The sequence below is a fragment of the Somniosus microcephalus genome, chromosome 2 (assembly GCF_052327205.1).
Source record: "Somniosus microcephalus isolate GS21.2 chromosome 2, FLI_Smic_1.0, whole genome shotgun sequence".
Taxonomy (NCBI): domain Eukaryota; kingdom Metazoa; phylum Chordata; class Chondrichthyes; order Squaliformes; family Somniosidae; genus Somniosus; species Somniosus microcephalus.
Window position 1 is genome coordinate 7,416,398 of NC_140988.1, and position 21,717 is coordinate 7,438,114.

A 21,717-nucleotide genomic window follows, 5' to 3' on the forward strand; every position below is an offset into this window, starting at 1 on the left:
GATCTCGTATTGTGGCCACGTCATCGATGAAGAGGGGTTACATAAGTCCCCTGAAAAGATTGAGGCAGTAGTCAAGGCTCCAGCACCGGAAAATGTGTCACAACTGAGGTAGTTCCTCGGGCTGGTAAACTACTACCATAAGTTCTTACCAAATTTGTCCACGGTATTACACCCACTGCACACCCTACTGCAAACAGGGGTACCATGGAAGTGGAATGACGAACGTAGACGAGCTTTCCAGAAGTGTAAAGAATTGATCACATCAAAAGAGGTGTTGGCCCATTTCAACCCAGCACTAACAATTCGTTTGGCATGTGATGCATCACCCTATGGTATTGGAGCGGTGCTGTCGCACAAATTCCCAGACGGGTTGGAGAGGCCAGTAGCCTTTGCGTCTCGGTCACTAACCTCAGCCGAGCGCAACTACGCCTAGATTGACAGGGAGGCCCTCAGCCTAGTATGGGGAGTAAAAAAATTCAACCGCTATCTGCATGGGCAGAAGTTCACCTTGCTGACTGACCACCAACCACTTGCCTCCATCTTTAATCCTAAGAAGGGCGTTCCAGTGATGACTGCACAGCGGTTACAAAGATGGTCCCTGTTTCTAGGGGCGAATCAATATGAAATAGAATATAAAGGCACGAAACAGCATGGAAACGCTGATGGGCTATCACGCCTGCCACTGCCTACTGTGGAGGAAGCACCAGCAGTGGACCCTATCGAGATATTTTATTCGTCAATAATTGAATGATTGCCAGTAACGAACGCGGATATAGAGAAGGAGACCCGCAATGATCCGACACTGTCTCGGGTATATGATTTGACAGTGAGGGGATGGCCAACACATGGCGACTCACTGTTGCCAGCATTCTCATCCAGAAGAGAACAGCTGTCAGTATGCCAGGGGACAGTGATGTGTGGATCCCGAGTGGTGATTCCACCCAAGTTAAGGGAGAGAGTGCTAAATGAGCTTCATGAAGGTCATCTGAGAGGGGTGAAAATGAAAAGCCTTGCTAGGGCTTATGTGTGGTGGCCGGGGATCGATCAACAAATCGAGGACCTAACCAAGAGCTGCTCAGGATGCCAGAAGGTCCAAAATGCACCACCACATGCCCCTCTACACCCATGGGAGTGGCCCTCCTCTCCATGGCAACAGGTGCACATTGATTTTGCTGGTCCAGTCATGGACTCAATGTTCTTAATAGCAGTGGATGCTCACTCGAAATGGCCTGAGGTGATAAAAATGTCCTCAACCACTACAGAGAAAATGATTGCAGTCCTACGGACCATATTTGCCAGGAACGGCTTGCCAGAGCAGATTTGCTCTGATAATGGACCACAGTTTGTGTCCGAAGAGTTTTGGAAATTTATGAGAAGGAATGGGGTCAGGCATTACACATCCGCCCCGTATCATCCAGCCACAAATGGATTGGCTGAGAGGTTCGTACAAACCTTTAAAAAGGCGATAAAGACCATGTGCAACGATGAAATTCCACTACAGCATAAGGTGGACAATTTCCTATTAGCCTACAGAAATGCGACACATGCAGTCACCAACCAGACCCCGGCCATGATGTTCTTTAACCGAAGGTTGAGATCTCGTCTGGATTTGCTCAGACCAAATGTGCGAAGAAATGTTGAGGATAAATAATTCCAGCGCATCAATGAGAAGCCGACAAGGAGCTTCAATGTAGGACAACCAGTCTTGGCCCGTGACTACCGAACAGAGAAATGGCAACCCGGAACGATATGCACAAGGCAGGGGCCATTAATGTACATAGTGGATGTCGGGGAGAACATTGTGAGACGCCACGTCGATCAGATCTTAGTGTCATAGGAACGAGTCAACCCCATGTCTCGAGTACCTGGGGATGAACCCGACATACCAATAGTATCTACCTCAGAACCAGTAGCAGTGGAAACCGATGAACTAACCGACGAAAAGGGGCCAGAATCGCCTCCGCACCAAGAATAAGAACCTCAGGAAAGGCGCTATCCCGAAAGGATCAGGAAGCCGCCCCAAAGACTGAATCTATAAATGGACTATTGTTGTTTAATGTACATGTTAAAATGTTAATTGTTATTTGAATATTATGGGTACTGCTAAACTAAAAGGGGAGGAATTGTAGTGTATGTACCTTTAAGAGAGAACTACTTTTACAGCTCCTGTATACTGTAGTACCGGCAGTGACCACACCTGTATATAAGCCTTGAGCATGCCTCTGTACCCCCAGCCTTGAGACTACCCTACTCCAGTAAATACCTGTTGATTGTTAAGTTACAGCATCCGTGTGGTTATTGAAAAAACATCATACTCTCAGAATCATGGATCTAACACCCACAACCAATGTTCCCTGTGAGCTGTGCTTTGTTCTGCGCGGCCTGTTTCTTTTAATGCGCGGTCCCTTTAAATTTCTGCGCATGCGCGGTGTTTACAGTGGAAAAGCCAGTGAGCGGCCTGCCCGGGTCTTTGCAGATTACTGCACGGCAGCGCTGAGGGAACATTGCCTATAACCCCCCGAGATCTCTGCGCTCCTCCAATTCTGGCCTCGAGCATCCCCGATTTCCATCGCTCCGCCATTGGCGGCCGTGCCTTCAGCTGCCTCGGCCCTAAACTCTGGAATTCCCTCCCTAAACCTCTCCGATTCTCTCTCCTCCTTTAAAATGCTCCTTAAAACCTACCTCTTTGACCAAGTTAATATCTCCTTATGTGGCTCGGTGTCAAATTTTGTCTGATCACGCGCCTGTGAAGCGCCTTGGGACGTTTTACTCCGTTAAAGGCGCTACATAAATGCAAGTTGCTGTTGATCACAAAACAATACAGCTCTGACGGTACCTTTCCGTTGATCCATCGAATGAGGACTGGGTTCTTCAAGGCTGCAAGGTTGCTCTTTCCCAGGATTCCTTCTCCGGTGGTGCCTTTAAAGATGTTTTTCTTGTCAGTTCGTTCACTCACGTTTTCAAAGTTGACATCAGTTATCTGAGAAAGGAGACTGTGCGTCAGTTAAGTGATACAAGATAAACGGTGAGCGCCAGAAATCCAAAATCAAAGCAACGGGGCGAGTTGTTGTGATCTTGAATGCGCTGCCTGAAAGTGCGGTGGAAGCAAATTCAACAGTAACGTTCAAAAGGGAATTGGATAAAGACTTGAAAAGGAAAAACATTTTCAGGGTTATGGTGAAAGAGCGCAGGAATAAGACTAATAGGACAGCTCTTTCAAAGGGCCAGCACAGGCACGATGGGTCGAATGGCCTCCTTCTGTGCTGTAAGATTCTATGAATAGGTCTTTAAGATTATGAAGGTGTGCGATAGGGTAGATGTAGAGAAGATGTTTCCACTTGTGGGGGGTGTCCAAAACTAGAGGTCATAAATATAAAATAATCACTAATAAATCCAATCGGGAATTCAGGAGAAACTTCTTTACCCAGAGAGCGGTGAGAATGTGGAACTCGCTGCCACAGGGAGTGGTTGAGGAGAAGAGCAGAGATGCATTTAAGGGGAGGCTCCCCTTTTGTTCTTTCCTCCCCTCCCCCTTTCCCTGCCTCTGTACTTGCTTAAACATCTCTAACTTTTTCCAGTTCTGACGAAGGGACATCGACCTGAAACGTTAACTCTGTTTCTCTCTCCACGGATGCTGCCCTGACCTGCTGAGTATTTCCAGCATTTTCTGTTTTTATTTCAGATTTCCAGCATCCGCCTTTTCAGACGGTCCTGTGTTTGATGCAAACTTTCACACACGCCCAGCGGGGATAATATTGTTTCCCTACTGACACAACAACAGGAATATTTTGCGAATCAGATCGCACATCATTCCTCAATATCTGATGACTATTTATTCATATCTGGGTTCACATACCATGATGGGAAAATGCCTGCAACAAACTATTAAAACAAAATGATGAGGGGCCTGGATAGAGTGGATAGGAAGGACCTATTGCTCTTTGCAAAGAGGTCAATAACCTGGGGGCAGAGATTTAAAGTACAGGAAACTCTCGTTTAAACAGCACCTATTCTCTATTAACCGGCAAAATTCATACTCCGAAAACAACACCTCAATAACCGTCAATGTTGCCAAGTCCGAGTCCGAGTCTCCCGCGGTGGCCGAGTTAGTCAGTGGGGGTAGTTCTCCAAACTGCCACTACTCGGCTTCTTGGCGCTGTCGGAAGTCCGAACACCTCAATAACAGGAGTCTGACTCTCCCGTGGTGTAGGTGAGTACCCAATTACTGTATACTGCACATTGCTTGATTTTTTTACTTTTGTTTGTTAAAAATAGCCTCGGTAGATAACCCCCTCCGTCATCCGGAATTTTTAATCAACCGGCAACACGCCGGTCCCGTCGGTGCCAGATACCAAAGAGTTTCCTGTAATTGGTAGAAGGATTAGAGGGGAGTTGAGGAGAACTTTTTTCACCCAGAGGGTGGTGGGGGTCTGGAACTCACTGCCTGAAAGGGTGGGAGAGGCAGAAACCCTCATCACATTTAAAAAGTACTTGGATATGCACTTGAAGTGCCATAACCTGCAGGGCTACGGACCAAGAGCTGGAAAGTGGGATTAGGCTGGATAGCTCTTTGTCGGCCGGCACTGACACGATGGGCCGAATGGCCTCCTTCTGTGCCCTAAATTTCTATGATTCTAAGGTATATGGGGCCATATTCTGCGACCCCTATGGGTGCGTACAAGGTGCGTTCACGCCCGTAGGGGCCGCGCAAGTTCTGGGTTTAGGCGCGCAACGCGCATGCGCTGAAACCCAGAGCTTTCCGATCTGTCAAGAATCCTCTTGAACGATCCTCCGCATCCCCGGGAGACGGGCCCCTGCGGGTGGAGAGTTGGACCCATATGCCCAATTTCCGCCCGCTGAAAGGCCCTGGAATTCTGAGGCCTGGTAAAAGCAGAGCGTAAGGCCGGCTTTTACCAGCGTAAAAGTATAAAAAAGAGAAAAATAAAATTTTATCACTCACTTATACATTGAAAACCCTGTCCAATAAGATAAGTTTATATTTAGCCCCATTATAACATATAATTTTTTTTCAAAAAGTTACATTTATGTTTAAAATATTTAATTAAATGCCATTTTAATTAATTTTATATATGTCATTTTTTAAAAACATTTATTTCATGTGTTTGTGTATTTTTTAAGTCATCCCCATTATGACAGTTCCGTATGTACGGAATCCCCATCAGTATGAATGGAGATTCCCTTCTTTCATTGGGTGGGCTGGCCCACGTGATTCCCAGGGGCGCTTGCGAACCGCCTGCGCCCTTGGGATCACGTGGGCCTCCGCGCATTTCTACCGGGAGAGGCCCAGGATCGCGAGTCTCCGTATCTCCCGGACCACCAGGTAAATGCGTAGATTTTCTTGATGATCGGAGGCAACCGCCCGCGGGAAGCCTCGCATCGCAAATTCAAGCCCATGATAAAATATATATATATATAGTTAAATATGTAGCGGTAAAATAAGTTTTCAGTACTCTTTGTGAGGCTTGAGTTTGAAGATTTTTGATGCAGCAAGGATCAGGAAGGCTGAGAGCGAATGTCCTGGAAAAATTCCAGGGAAGAAAGAATAAGCAGACGACTGCTACTTGAGACTTAAGAAGTCAGTTTGCTTGACTATCTCGGCCTCCTCCTTTCAGTTTTCCTGCCACGTTTCTCCCTTTACCTCTCATCTTTTTAAAAACTTATTCATGAGATGTGGGCGTCGCTGGCAAGGCCGGCATTTATTGCCCATCCCTAATTGCCCTTGAGAAGCTGGTGGTGAGCCGCCTTCTTGAACCGCTGCAGTCCGTGTGGTGAAGGTGCTCCCACAGTGCTGTTAGGGAGGGAGTTCCAGGATTTTGACCCAGCGGCGATAAAGGAACGGCCGATATATTTCCAAGTCAGGATGGTGTGTGACTTGGAGGGGAACTTGGAGGTGGTGGTGTTCCCACGTGCCTGCTGCCCTTGTCCTTCTAGGGGGAAGAGGTCGCGGGTTTGGGAGGTGCTGCCGAAGAAGCCTTGGCGAGTTGCTGCAGTGCATCTTGTAGATGGTTCACACTGCAGCCACGGTATGTCGGTGGCGGAGGGAGTGAACTTTTCTGCTCTCTCAGGTGGACGTAAAAGATCCCATGGCACTATTACGAAGAAGAGCAGGGGAATTCTCCCTGGTGTCCCGGCCAATATTTATCCCTCAATCAACATCACTAAAACAGATTATCTGGTCATTATCACATTGCTGTTTATGGGAGCTTGCTGTGCGCAAATTGGCTGCCGCATTTCCCACATTACAACAGTGACTACACTTCAAAAGTAAATTGGCCGTAAAGCAGTTTGGGACGTCTGGTGGTCGTGAAAGGCGCTATATAAATGCAAGTCTTTCTTTTTTATTTTCAGATGCCTCCACTTGTCTTCACTCTTTCATCTGTGAAAGCAAGTGAGGAGGCACCTGGGAAGGTAGATGTTTAATGCTGTCTTGGGAAATGTCTGTAACTGGGATCTTCCTGTTCCTCATGACTGACGATAAACAAAGTTTCAGGAAGTGGTTAAAAAGAGAAAGAGGAGAAGATAAAGTAAAGGAAAAAATAAGGGAGTTGTGATGAAAATATTCTTCTGTCTCTCTCCCCCCCCCACCCCCTGCCAAAGCAATACTTGAAAATGAAAAACATTTGCAGGGCTATGGGGAAAGAGCAGGGGGGGGGAGTGGGACTAATTGGACAGCTCTTTCAAAGAGCCGGCACAGGCACGATGGGCTGAATGGCCTCCTTCTGTGCTGTATCATCCTGTTATTAAAATGGTTACCATTAAACGAAACCTACCGCAATTCGAACCAGTTGGTCCTCTTCGTTGCTTGAATTTCTCCATAACAAGTCAACATTGACCTTGGATACAATCTTAAATCCAGCACTCTCTTTGACTGTTCCTCCGTCTCTGTCTAATTGCACCTCCACAGTGTAACTGTATTTATACGTCTTCCCTGCGTTAAACCTTGGCCCGCCTTCTTGTGCTGATTAAAAAAGAAAAAGAAATTAAAATTAAAATAGGTAATAGGATTCAGAGCGGCGCGGCGCAAGGTGTGTTTTTGCAAGGAGTATCTCAGATAGCATCACTGTTTAACGTGCAGGTTGTTGCGGAGTTGACTCAGTGTCAGTTCTTGACACACACCCCTTGCATCCCCTCGTCAGAAAGTCCACCATCGCTGGATTGAGGATCTGTCATCAGTAAAGAGAAATAGATGGTCTGGAGATGCCGGAGTTGGACTGGGGTGGACAAATGTAAGAAATCACACAACACCAGGTTATAGTCCAACAGCTTTATTTGAAATCACAAGCTTTCGGAGCGCTGCTCCTTCGTCAGGTGAAGTGGAGAGATGGATAAAAACACAGCTTATATAGTCAGAGAATAATGTCAGATGTTTACAGGTAATCTTTAAACAGGTGACCTGTTTGGACACCATTTACACCTTTGATTGCTGTGATTATCTCTCTGCCGAGGTGTGATAAATGGCAGTTAGAAAGATTACCTGTAAACATCTGACGTTATTCTCTGACTATATAAGCTGTGTTTTTATGCATCTCTCTACTTCACCTGACGGAGCAGCGCTCCGAAAGCTTGTGATTTCAAATAAAGCTGTTGGACGATAACCTGGTGTTGTGTGACTTCTTACAAGAGAAATAGAAGCAGTGGAAGAGACCTCAAGGAGTGAGTGAATGGGAAGCAGCTTCCACATGTACGCTGACGACACCCAGCTCTAACTCTACACTACTTCTCTCGAACCCTCCACTGCCTTTGATTTGTTACTGCCTGTCCGATACCCAGTCCTGGATGAGCAGAAATTTCCTCCAACTAAATATTGGGAAGAGCAAAGCTCTTGTCTTCCGTCCCTGCCACAAACTCCGATCCCTCGCCAGCAACTCCATCCCTCTCCCTGGCCAGTGTCTGAGGCTGAACCAGACCGTTTGCAACTTTGGCATCCTATTTGACCCCCAGATGAGCTTCTGACCACAAAACCGCTCCATCAACAGGACCGCCTACTTCCACCTCCGTAACATCGCCTGTCTCCGCCTCAGCCTCAGCCCATCTGCTGCTGAAACCCACATCCGTGTCTTTGTTACCTCCAGATTCCACTATTCCGATTCTCTCCGGACTCGCCTCCTATCTTCCACCCTCCATAAACTGGAGCTCATCCAAAACTCTTCTGCCCCGTGTCCCGACTCGCACCGAGCCCCATTCATCCATCGTCCCTGAGCTCGCTGACCGACATTGGCAACGCCTTGATTTAAAAATTCTTATCCTTGTTTTCAATTCCCTCCATGGCCTCGCCCCCCCTCCCCATCTCTGAAATCTCCTCCAGCCCCACAACCCTCCGAGATCTGAAATCTCCTCCAGCCCCACAACCCTCCGAGATCTCTGCGCTCCTCCAATTCTGGCTTCTTCAGCATCCCCCGATATTAATCGGGTCTAACGTGCCTTCAGCTGCTGAGGCCCCAAGCTCTGGAATTCCCTCCCTAAACCTCTCCGCCTCTCTCCCCTCCTTTAAGACGCTCCTTAAAACCAACCTCTTTGACCAGCTTTTGGTCACCAGTCCTAACATCTCCTTATGTGGGCTCGGTGTCAATTTTTGTTTGATAATCGCTCCTGTGAAGTGGCTTGGGACGCAAGTTGTTCTTAGGTTCTTTTTTTTGGCTTCATTAATGCCCCAGGTTTGTGGACATTCCTGAATTAGCTGCTACTTCAACGAAATCATCGTCAACATAAAACACCAGTAGCAGCAAGAGGGCTGAATTATAAGGGGAAACTGGAGGGAGCTGGGCTTCTCAACTTTGGAAGGAAGCAACTGAGAGGTGACCTTATAGAGGTACAAAAGGTAGTAAACGGCATGGAATAGGTAGGTTCAGACAATGGCTTCAAACTAAACAGTGAGAGAATGGAATGCGCTGCCTGAAAAGGTGGCGGACGCAGATTTAATAGTAACCTTCAAAAAGGGAATTGGATAAATACTTGAAAAGGAAAGATTTACAGGGCTATGGGGAAAGAGCAGGGGGGAGTGGGACTAATTGGAGAGCTCTTTCAAAGAGCCGGCACAGGCACGATGGGCCGAATGGACTCCTTCTGCGATCTATGATTCTACGAGCAGGACAAAGGGAGACAAGTTCAAACTAGTAAAAGGCAAATTACAGATATCAGAAAGTTCTTCACCATAAAGAGTGATCAATACATGGAATGGACTTCTAGGTAGGGTAGAGAAGGTCAAAACCTTGGAATCATTTAAGAAACTTGATGGAAGTACACTAGGGTCTGTCTGAAATGGGCTAAATGGGCTTCCTCATCCTTAGTAAACTTGTGCTTGTGGGGTGCGGGTAACCAGAACAACGATTTATCCTAATTTGCCAACTAGATTCAGATTTAATCAACAAAGGATTAAGTCCATTAAGTTAAAAGAAATAAGTTGTTATCACAGTCACTGGGAAGCATTTTCATTTTCCCAGAAAGTGAAAGTATTTGCCGGATTATAAGGAAAAACAGGAGTACTGTGGGGGCAATTTTAACCCAATCCGCTCGTCGGGAAACTGATGAGATCGGGTATAACGTTGGTTTTTACACCAATGATCTATGCAACTCATCCTTTGTGTATTTTTCTTCCCAGCACTCCACCTGTATTGACTCGCTGACCTCCACTGGCTCCCGGTCCAGCCACGCCTCAAATTTAAAACTCTCATCTTTGTGTTTAAATCCTTCCATGGCCTCACCCCTCCCTACCTCTGTAATCTCCTCCAACCCTCCGAGATCTCTGCGCTCCTCCAATTCTGGCCTCTTGCGCATCCCTGATTTTAATCGCTCCACCATTGGCGGCCGTGCCTTCAGCTGCCTGGGCCCCGAGCTCTGGAATTCCCTCCCTAAACCTCTCCACCTCTCTCTCCTCCTTTAAGGCACTCCTTAAAACCGACCTCTCTGACCAAGCTTTTGGTCACCTGTCCTGATATCTCCCTATGTGGCTCGGTGTCAAATTTAGTTTGATAATCGCTCCTGTGAAGCGCCTTGGGATGTTTTACTATGTTAAAGGCGCTATATAAATACAAGTTGTTGCTGTATAAGGGTTCTCCCCCAGCAGCCCTTGCACAGATTCCTTTTACAAATCCACACTTTACAACTTCATTGACGTGTCAGCAGTGGGTAGCAATCTCACCTCTGAGTCAGAAGGTTGTGGGTTCACAGTCCCACTCCCGGGACTTGAGCACATAAAGCTAGGCTGACGCTCCAGTACAGTGCTGAGGGAGTGCTGCACTGTCGGAGGTGCCGTCTTTTGGAATGAGAGGTTAAACCGAGGACCCGTCTGCCCCTCTCAGCTGGACGTAAAAGATCCGACGGCACTACTTCGAAGAGCAGGGGAGTTCTCCCCGGTGTCCTGGGGCCAATATTTCTCCCTCAATCAACATCACTAAAACAGATGATCTGGTCATTTTCACACTGCTGTTTGTGGGAGCTTGCTGTGCGCAAATTGGCTGCCGCGTTTCCTACATGACAACAGTGGTTATGCTTCCAAAAGTGCTTCATTGACTGTAAAGCGCTTTGGGATGTCGGGTGGTCGTGAAAGGCGCTATAGAAATGCAAGTCTTTCTTTTTTGATCAGCCTATTGTCCAGTATCATTGCGCATGAAGGGGGATGTAAATCTTCATTCCTCCCTACACACACCATGACAGAATCTTGGAAGCACGTTTACCCACTGATAACTGACCAGTGCTGTGCTCTCATGTGGAATACAATGCTTGTGATGCTGTGAGGTACACACACATTCAAATCCGATATTTAAGCGCAGGATAAGTTAAAGTCTTCACAGACACAGAACAATCCCCCATTCAGCAGCTTATCAAAATGTAATGTTGTCAGATACTATAAAACCTGGTGCAAAGATCAAACCTTCATGTAGGTTTCTGAGCTGCAAAAATCTGGGGATGAATCTTGACACCATGGGCTCAGATCTACACCCATGAATCCATGGACCTCAGTAGACAAGTTAAGGTACAATGCTGAGATCTTATTTATGGACTGCCGCAGCCTTCTGAATTTTACAACATGCAGAGGTTCAAAAATACCTTTGAACTAAAAATGTTAAATTCTAAATAAAATCGGTGAACCACAGACTTCTCTCTCTCTCTCTCTTTCTCTCTCTAGAACAAGAGGTTATACTTGTCAGGAAAGGCCAAACAGGCTGGGGCTCTTTTCTCTCTCTCAAAAAATGAGACGGCTGAGAGGTGGTTTCATAGAGGTCTTTAAAATTATGAAGCGGGTTTGATGGGATAAACATAGAGAAGATGTTTCCACTTCTGGGGGAGGTCAAAACTAAATAAATACTTGAAAAGGAAAATTTTTCAGGGCTATGGGGAAAGAGCAGGGGAAGCTGAACTAATTGGAGAGCTCTTTCAAAGAGCCAGCATAGGCACGGTGGGCCGAATGGCCTCCTTCTGTGCTGTGTGATTCATGATTCTAATGTCTTTAAAACCAATTTACAGTTTAAGGAGGTATACAATCCACATCCACAATAAACAGGCAAGACTGTTCCTGAACTCAAACTGCAGTTGTGTTCAATTTACAATAGCTAAAAGCCACGGAAGCAGGGAATATTAGCAATCGGAATTAATTTTTACACAGATTTATAAAAGATGTTTCTAAAGGGATGGGAACATCGGAAAGTACATGACCAAAAAGGACTATAGTTAATGGCCATTCTCAATCGCCCACTCCTTCAAATATTGTCCATAGATTTTTCCACATTATCTTCCCAGTCCACAAATTCATCATCTTCTGTGTAACATATTTAAATCTAAAATGTCCACGCGCCTTCTCTTTGCTAAGCTTCAGCTCACGCCCCCTAGTTTTAGAGACTGCGGCAATCTTGAAAATATTTTCAGGGTTCAATTTATCCATTCCCTTAAGAATCTTGACTATTTGAAAAATATCTCCTTTGAGCCTTCTCTTCCCCGGAATTAAACAACTTCACCCTCTCCTCCGAGCTCAGTTGACTGACACTAGGCATCAGCTTGATTGCCTCGTTAGCGTCGCCTCAAATGCCCGGATAACCTCGACGCTGTGAGAGAATATTCTACCCAATTTTAACAGTGTGCCATTTGTTGTACATCAATATTCTTGTGCAGACGGAAACAACTTTTCAGGTTCTCATTGCCGCCTACTACTTAATGAATAGAGTAGCTTCAAATCAGAAGGGAAAGAAATTATGAACAAAAGGACAAAATAGAGGCCCATTCAGCCCACGTAGGATCTTCTCAGATTACATATTACGCAGAATATACATCGAATCTGCGGCACAGAAACAGGCCACTCGACCCAACTGGTCCATGCCGGTGTTTATGCTCCACGCGAGCCTCCTCCCCCCCTCTGCATCTCACCCTATCAGCATATCCCTCTACTCCTTTCTCTCTCATGTGTTTATCTAGTTTCCCCTTAAAGGCATCTATACTATTCTCCTCAACTAATCCTCGTGGTAGCGTGTTCCACATTCTCGCCACTCTCTGGGTAAAAGAAATTTCTCCTGAAATTCCCAACTGGATTTATTGTATTCCTCTTTCTCCTGCCTCAGCACTGAACAAGTATCTCTCTATTCTTACAGTAGAACAACAAAGAGTGAAATGCTTGGCACAAACAGGAAATCACTGGATTTAAATGTATAGATTATGGTTTCCACAACTTGTCCTATTAATTATTGAAGATAGGTAAAGGATACAAAACTACAGATAGAATGGATGCAAACGTACAAATGATGGCGTCCTTAGACTATGTACATAAAAAATGAAAGACACTGAGAAAAAAGCATGACCGACATGTACTTACTTTTTGTAGAAGTTGAGCAGGAAGAGACAATTAGGATCAATAGCACCCAAAGTATTGCCATTTTTCAGCTCACTGTTCCCTGGTCAACAGGAATAATTCGAAGGGGCCGCCTCAAGGAACCCACAAACGTATAAAAGAGGGAGAGGAAGAGATGGGTAAAATAAAATGATCTCAGGAGAAGGGAGCCGCTGGATGGAAAGAGTTAGGGCAGGAGGTTTACCGTTTATCTAGGTAGTACAGAGGTCAGATTCCAAACTCCACACCGTGGTTCTAAGTCCTCGGGTTAAATATTAAACGGCTGTGATTTTACGCTGATCCTGACACAGAAATCAGCTGAGCCGAAAACATGCCAGGTCCTAACTTCGTCCCACCGAGACAAGGCACATGACACCTCACTCAAGCAGATAAATCATGAATGCAAATTTTATTTAAATTTCCTCCAGGAAGTTTTAGTTAACTTTCCCTCCTTTCTGTCCATTTCACACAACTTAAAACAAGCTCACATGGTAGTTTTCAACAGAGAATGCTGGAAAAACTCAGCAGGTCAGGTAACATCCGTGGAGAGAAATTTGAGTTGACGTTTCGGGTTGAAACCCTTCTTCAAAACTGGAAAGAAAAGAAAATGATCGAAGGCAGGGCTGCGATCGGACAAAAGAAGTAAAAGAGACAATAAAAGGTATGCGAAGCCAGATGAGATGGTAATGGGCCCGTGGAGACAAAAGGCAGCTGAGATTAGGTGTGAAGTGAACTGACTTCACATCTAATCTCAGCTGCCTTTTGTCTCCACGGGCCCATTACCATCTCATCTGGCTTCGCATACCTTTTATTGTCTATTTTTCTTCTTTTGTTCGATCGCAGCTTTGCCTTCGATCTTTTTATTTTCTTTCCAGTTTTGAAGAAGGGTTTCAACCCGAAGCGTCAACCCAAATTTCTCTCCACGGATGTTGCCTGATCTGCTGAGTTTTTCCAGCATTCTCTGTTGTTATTTTGGATTTCCAGCATCTGCAGTATTTTGCTATCATGGTAGTTTTCAGTTGCCTCTTTGAGGAGGGGATTGAAAGCCATTCTCGTGGGTAAAACTGATACTTGGGATGGCAGGAATGACTTATGAGGAGAGATTGGGTCAATTGGGCTTGTACTCGCTGGAGTTTAGAAGAATGAGAGGAGATCTCATTGAAACTTATAAAATTCTAACAGGACTAGACAGACTAGATGCAGGAAGGATGTTCCCGATGGCGGGGGAGTCCAGAACCAGGGGTCACAGTCTAAGGATAAGGGGTAAGCCAGAGATGAGGAGGAATTTCTTCACCCAGAGAGTGGTGAACCTGCAGAATTCTCTGCCACAGAAGGCAGTTGAGGCCAATTCATTAAATATATTCAAAAAGAAGTTGGATATATTTCTTGAGGCTAAGGGGATCAAGGGATATGGGGAGAAAGCAGGGACAGGGTACTGAATTTGGATGATCAGCCATGATCTCATTAAATGGCGGAGCAGGCTCGAGGGGCCGAATGGCCTACTCCTACTCCTATCTTCTATGTTTCTATGTAATTCCTGTACCGCGCAGGCTAGGGAGCTCCCAGGTTTAATCCCAAACTCCCCCCTCCCACCCCCTGAGTAAACTGATCCCACCCAGGACTACAGATGGCTATGGCACCTTGGACTGGGTCAGGAAAAATTGGGCAGTGACCTAAAAAAAAAACAGAGGCCCCTTCTGCCATTTCAGGTGAATGTAAAAGATCCCACGGCCACTATTTCGAAGAAGGGCAGGGCAGTTATCCCCGGTGTCCTGGGGCCAATAGTTACCCCTCAATCAACATCACTAAAACAGATTATCTGGTCAATATCATATTGCTGTTTGTGGGAGCTATAGAAATTCTCCTGGGAGAAAAGAACAACTTGCATTTATATAGCGCCTTTCACAACCTCAGGACGTCCCAAAGCGCTCCACAGCCAATGAAGCACTTTTTGAAGTGTAGTCACTGTTGTAATGTAGGAAACATGGCAGCCAATTTGCACACAGCAAGATCCCACAAACAGCAATGTAATAATGACCAGATCATCCGATTTAGTGATGTTGATTGAGGGATAAATATTGGCCAGGACACCGGGGAGAACTCCCCTAATAGTGCCATGGGTCCACCTGAGAAGGGGTCTCGGTTTAACGTCTCATCCGAAAGACGGCACATCTGACAATGCAGCACTCCCTCAGTACTGCACTGGGAGTATCAGCCTGTATTTTGTGCTCAAGTCTTTGGAGTGGATCTTAAACCCACAACCCTTTGACTCAGAGGCGAGAGTGCTACCAACTGAGCCAGGGCTGTGCGGGGATACTAGGTGAAAACAGGATGGATCTTGGCTGTGATCTCTTACACAGTCAACTGGCCTTCCAGCAATCATTGCCAAGGCTAACACTCTGGTGATGTACAGGAGGGCACCGGACGCCGGCAGAACTGCACCTCAGTGAGGCAGTTGATTACTCGTTTTCTCTCTTTACATTTAATGGCCCTTACAATGCAATGCAAAGCCACAGACTCGAGCTACGCATGTCACACTGGGCGCCGGGACAGTGGAGGAGTTTGCTTCCATACGCACAAAGGGACCGAATTCCCAGCTTGGGATGGCGGAAGAGAAAAATCAGATGTTGATCCGCTTTAAATGGCAACCCTGACACCCACCACTGTAATCCTAAACTGTCTCACTGCATGTTTGTGTCTGAAAAAGAGACAGGGAGAAACAACATGGAAGCATGTCCCTGTATGGGTTAAATGGGCTACAGCGCCATAGGGCTGAATTTTGCGGGGTGGTAGCGGGCGCGATCGGTGGCGGGTTAGGCGGGAAAGTTGTTTTTTGTTCACAGCGGGAACTCGCTCCCACGCGCCTTTCCCCCGGGCGCATCTGTCAACCTGGAGCTGACCTGACCTGCAGGGGCGGGGGAACCCCATTGAAATCATTATGAGGTACTTTACAGGCACTTAAGAGCCTTTCCACCACCCCCCGCCCCACCCCCTACTTTTTAAGTTTCCCTGCATGGCCACGGGATTCACGCAACTCGGGAACCATGTCTGTCAACCTGAGGCGTGAGTTCCGTGGCCATTGCGCCAGCTGATTACTGGACAGCGTGGAAAATAAACCCAAATAAAAACATGTGGATTACATCAGCTAACAGATTGAGGGAGAGTCTGTTCTACTTGAAAAGCTACTGGTAAATTTGAATTTTTCACTGGCCATTCTCGGCTGTTGCCTTCCAAACTGAACAGTCATTGTAGTGAATTGATCTGCACTATAAAAAATGACATAAACCATTTCAATAAATTTCTGTGTTGTTTCTGGTCAGGTTTTTCTCACCGTATACCGTGATTGTCCAGTTACACATTAAATCAAGTCATCAACCGTAACAATTTCATTTTCTCACTCATTCCATTGGTTCAATTTGCTTTCAGTCCTTCAATGTGACTAATTTAATTTTTCAGTCTGATACTTTAGGGTGAATTTCTGCGGAGGTTCTCTCACTTGTCCATTGTTAACTTCAACAGAGGAGCTGCAGAAATCCCAGAAACACATTGTAAGCGTCACTTACACTGTTTGTCAGGGATTCCGCAGCTCTTCCGCTGAACTTGCATAAGATTGTAAATCCACCCCTTTACAATTACATTTAAAATCTGCTTAATTTTATGCATTACTTACACACAATCTTTTATTTGTACCAGTTACTGAGACAAAAGTCGCTGGCCTAGAAATTCAGTATAGCCACTTTTGGGGCGGTAAAGTCGGGCGGCCGCTAAAGTTTGCGCCCGGCGCAAAGTGGAGGCCACTTCGCCGATATTCAGTAGCTTTGGCCAAGGAGTTTGCTCGAGCGCTAAAACTGGCGATGCACGGCTATCTTTAGGCGCTAAGCCGGCGGTGCAGACTGATACCGCCGAGGCCGGGCGCAGCGCAGGTGCGGTCATTTCTTGATTGACAGCCGACACCCTGGCGCCGGCCAGCTCTTAAAGGGGGAAGGGTCGACTTGGTCTGCTGCCACGCCCTGGATACTGCAGCCCTCCAGCTAGGCCTAAACACTGCTGCTGGAGAGAAATAGCGCCAGGAAGGATGCAGAGGGCCCATGAGCGAGCGCAGCGCTTCTCTGCCCATGATTTAAAGGTGCTGGTTAGGACTTTGGAGAGGAGATGCCATATCTTGTTCCCGGACAGTGGCAAGAAGCCTGCCACCAGGGTGTACAGGAGAGCCTGGAGGGATATCGCCCAGAGGGTCACAGCCACCTGCGATGTCCCCAGGACTGGTGTCCAATGCCGGAAAAAGTTTAACGACCTCACTCGGATTGTCAGGGTGAGTACCCTTTCCAGTGTCCTCCTCATCCTTGCATGTGCACCTCACATTATGGGCAAAGGGACCTCAAAGCCCTAATGGCCAGCCCTCATCCAGCAGCTATGGCACTGGCATGAACATCAATTGCACTTTCTGCACTTTACACACTGGCCAAGCTATTCGACCATGGGAGGCAGTGCATACAGCAACAGGGCACCACACTGGCCAAGCTATTCGACCATGGGAGGCAGTGCACACAACAACAGGGCACCACACTGTACTTAGAGGCCATCCTTTCTCTTGCAGGCCAAGCTGGCCCAGAATCTGAGGAGCCGGACTGTCACCGGGGGAGGCCGTCCCCAGTTCCAGCAGCTCAGTGACCTGGAGAAGTGCGTGGGTTGACTCATGGGTGGCCGGCTGATTGGCCCTGTTGCATGTGGAGATGCCGACCCTGTGCTGGGCCCCAATGGTAAGGACATGACCTTTTGGACCTCTCTCGTTCCCCTTGCGCTTCAGATCTACATCATTTGCCACTGTCCGACCAATGCGCTGAATGCCACCACTCATGCCTCCCTCGCTGACGCCCTGTCCTCACTCTAAAGCTACTCTTGTGCCTTCCTGCTTTCAGCTGGTGAGGAGGAGGTCCCTGAAGCTGCCAGTGACAGTCCCTCGGAAGAGGAGGACGAGGAGGAGCAAGAGGAAGGCGGCCCATCGGGGGAACCCTCATCCGCGCCAGGGGATGGCAATGGAGGGGACACGTCTTCCCTGGAGGAGAGCCAGGGGGAAGTGTTGCAGGGGGGTGTAGCTCCTGTGCCCAGTGGCGTCGAGCCACGCGGGAAGGGTCGGGCAGCTCGGCGGCCTTCTCCCCAGAGGGGGGAAGTGTTGCAGGGGAGTGTAGCTCCTGTGCCCAGTGGCGTCCAGCCACGCGGGAAGGGTCGGGCAGCTCGGCGGCCTTCTCCCCAGAGGGGGGGAAGTGTTGCAGGGGAGTGTAGTTCCTGTGCCCAGTGGCGTCCAGCCACGCAGGAAGGGTCGGGCAGCTCGGCTGCCTTCTCCCCAGAGGGGGGAAGTGTTACAGGGGAGTGTAGTTGCTGGGCCCAGTGGCGCCCAGCCATGCGGGAAGGGTCGGCCAGCTCGGCGGCCTTCTCCCCAGAGGGAGAGTCCGGCCTCCAGTCCGGAGACGGTCCTCGCCCAGGAGGTGCGCCTCCTCGATCAAATGTCCGTGGACTCGGATCGCCGGCACACCGAGTTCATGGGGGTTGTGGCACGGTTGCCTGAGGCCATCGAGTCCCTGGCTCATAGTGCGTCCGATTTTGGGGCCTCACAGGCCAGGGGTTTTGAACAACTCGGGGCAGCACAGGCCAGGGGTCTCGAACAATTCGGGGCAGCACAGGACGCGAGTCGGGCCGAATTGAGGGCAGCACAGGACGCGAGTCGGGCCGAATTCAGGGTAGCACAGGACGTGAGTCGGGACGACTTCAGGGCAGCACAGCCAGCGAGTGGCCAGTTGATCAGTGGTGTCGTGCAGTCACTGGCTGGTCTGATGCGGGCACAGACCAGGGCAGTACGGGCACTCACTGCTGCCACACTCGCTGTGTCAGGCAGGCATCGCCAGGGCACCCGCCGCGCTGCAGCAGCACAGCGGTCTGGCCTTCAGCAGATTGCTGCGCTTGCTGCAGTGCCAGCCCGGCCGAGTGCCAGTGTCTCAGGCGAGCAGCGAGCGCCTGGCATCAGCCAGCTTGCCCCCATTGCTGCAGCCGCCACTGCCACTCCCCCAGCGAAGCTGCCACGAGCTGCTGGAGAGACTGATGCTGCCCAGCCACAGCTGCAGCAGTCAGCAGCCGGCCCCTCGAGGGCCAGAGCTCGTCTAGGCCGACCCCCAAGGGCATCTGCCGTCACGCAATGTGCCCCTCAGGAGCCTTCCCCCAGCCTTGCAGCACCCACAGGGCCCAGGTTGAGGCGGAGCAGCAGGTCGGCCAGGGGCTGGAAAAGGCTGGACAAGGACTCGCCCTCTCGGCACACAAAGTAGAGTGTGTTGCCAAATGTTTTTTTATATGGGGGTGGTTGTGTTGTCTATGGGGGGGGTTGTTTTGGTAAGGCCGAGGATGAAGGCCATTTGGATGGAAAAGTTTTGTTATTCCTCCCCAGGTTGTGGGAGTGAGTCAAGTGTTTGACTGTTTTTTGGGGGTGTTGTCTGTTTTTGGGTTTCATGTGGGAAGGGCCCTGAGTTTGTTCAATAAAGCTTTTTCTTTATTCAGCTTGTCCATGTTTGATGTTTGAAGTGTTTGTTGCGTTAACCGGCTGAGGGCTTGCGGAGCGGCTGCATTCATGTCCCTTCATTGCCACAAGCCATTCCCTGACAGGGGGCCTAGAAGTGTCGTTCAATAAGCCGCCGACGGACGGCCCTTGGACCTTGTGGCTCCCTCCTGGGCTGGTACTCCTCCTCCTCCTCCTCCTCATGGTCCTCCTGCTCCTCCTCCTGAGGTGGTGGTCCAACGTGAGGTGGCAGTGCCTGAGTCCTGTGGATAGCCAGGTTGTGCAGCATGCAGCAAACGACGACGAACTGGGAGACTCTATCCGGCGAATACTGCAGAGATCCGCCGGAGCGATCCAGGCAGCGGAACCGTTGCTTGAGGACGCCAATCGTTTGCTCTATGATGTTCCTTGTGGCTTGATGGCTTTCGTTGTATGCCTCCTCAGCAGGGGTCCTGGGCGCGCGGAGCGGGGTCATGAGCCATGTACACAAAGGATAGCCTTTGTCCCCGATAAGCCATCCTCTTGGGGGAGGCTGTGCCTGGAACATGTCAGCCACAGTAGTCTGGCGCAGGATAAATGCATCGTGGCTGCTGCCTGGAAAGCGGGCATTGACAGCTAGAATGCGCTGCCTGTTGTCACACACCAGCTGTACATTGAGGGAATGGTAGCCCTTCCGGTTGCGGTAATCCTCGGCATTGTCGATAGGTGCCCGCAAAGCCACATGCGTGCAGTCGATGGCGCCCTGCACCATGGGGAAGTCCGCGATCCTCGCAAATCTGACTGCACGCTGCTCCTGCCTCTCCAGGGTCATGGGGAAGGAGATGAATTGGTGCCTCCTTGTGAAAAGGGCATCGGTGACCTGCCGGATGCAGCGATGCACGGCGAACTGGGATATGTTAGCTATGTCCCCAGCAGCGGCTTGGAAGGAGCCGCTTGCATAAAAGTTCAGAGCCACCGTGACCTTCACTTCCACCGACAGAGACATCCTGCACATCAGCTGTGGACGCAGATCTCTGTGAAGCAGCTGGCAGATCTCTGCAACCACCTCCCTTCTGAAGCGCAGCCTCTTAACACACTGCGCGGCAGTCATGGTGAGATAGGACACCTGCTGGCGGTATTCCCTGAGTGGGTAAGGCCTACGTTGCCGACGCCTGATGCCCCCTCTGCGTCTAGGCATGGCTGCCCCTCTCACACAGCGTCTGCGAGCCCTTCGCACATAATGCTGGAACTGAGGGTTGGAACCCCATGCAGCCCCCATAATATACTTGCAAACAATGAAATCACAATGAGGCAAATTTCCAAGCTCTGGCCAGAAGCCAAAAATACCTCTCCTATGTTGGGCCAAATCAGTAAGGTCTCTTCCTTGGTCTCTGTCCAGAAATCCGTTGCACAAAAGTCATTGCAGCAAAATGGCTGGCCTTTATAGTTCAGTGTAAGTGCCCTTTAATTAGCGCTCCCCGAGGCCCGCAGGGCCTCTGCTGCGTTCCACTTCACAGTTCTTAGCACCGCCACGCCCACATTGGGCGGGCGCGACTGAAGTTCCGGTTTGGGGCGCACAAAGGGCGTTGCACGACGAAATGACGTCATAAGCTGCGCGCGCAGCTGAGCGCGCGCAAACACTTTGCGCCGGCGCTAAATGTCTACTGAAGTTGGGCGTAGGCGCAGATCGCCCTGCGCCCGGCCGCTAAGTGCCTAGCGCTCGAGATCTACTCCTCCTAAGGCGCTAACGGCTGGCGCACGCAACTGAATTTCTAGGCCTATAGATTTGTGACTAAAGCACCAATAACTTCCCAATTAATGTAGTTTTTTAATTATGTTCTTGATCGTATTTGTAGACAGTGTCATATTACTTAATGATAATTTTATTTAAATATTTCTTTGTCACTCAAATATGACTTTTATTATATGATTGTACAGTAAAAATTCAACACTCACTATGTTAGATTAAACTTAAACTGTAATGTGGCCAGGGTCCCTTGAAAGATCCCGGCTTAAAGCGCATCATGAGTGACGTCACCAGACCCGCTCCATCTAATTGGGCCGGGTAATGTGCTGGGCGGGGCTTAATAGGCCCCATTAAGGTAAGTTCATTCTGTACAGCAGGATGGAGCCAGCAGCGGGGTCGCGACCCACCACGGACACCAGCCGCACCGAACCCGCCAAGGTAAGGAAAATTCCGGCCATAGAATCATAGAAATTTACGGCACAGAAGGCGGCTATTTGGCCCGTCATGTCTGTGCCGACTGAAGAAGAGCTCTCCAACCTAATCCCACTTTCCAGCTCTCGGTCCGTAGCCCTGTAGGTTACGGCACTTCAAGTGCATATCCAAGTACTTTTT

At 48.7% G+C, this 21,717-nt stretch overlaps 1 protein-coding gene across 1 annotated transcript in view; it reads right to left on the minus strand.

Moving 5' to 3' along the window:
* The window catches only part of mttp (microsomal triglyceride transfer protein), a 96,661-nt gene extending 83,642 nt beyond the window's left edge, over window positions 1–13,019 (minus strand). The window contains exons 1-3 of the mRNA XM_086006259.1: window positions 12,821–13,019; window positions 6,792–6,979; window positions 2,837–2,980 (exon numbers count right to left, since the gene is read on the minus strand). Coding sequence (XP_085862385.1) covers window positions 2,837–2,980; window positions 6,792–6,979; window positions 12,821–12,881 — 393 coding nt within the window. The 5' untranslated portion in view covers window positions 12,882–13,019. The remainder of the gene's footprint in view (window positions 1–2,836; window positions 2,981–6,791; window positions 6,980–12,820) is intronic.
* Between the last annotated feature and the right edge of the window lie 8,698 nt (window positions 13,020–21,717).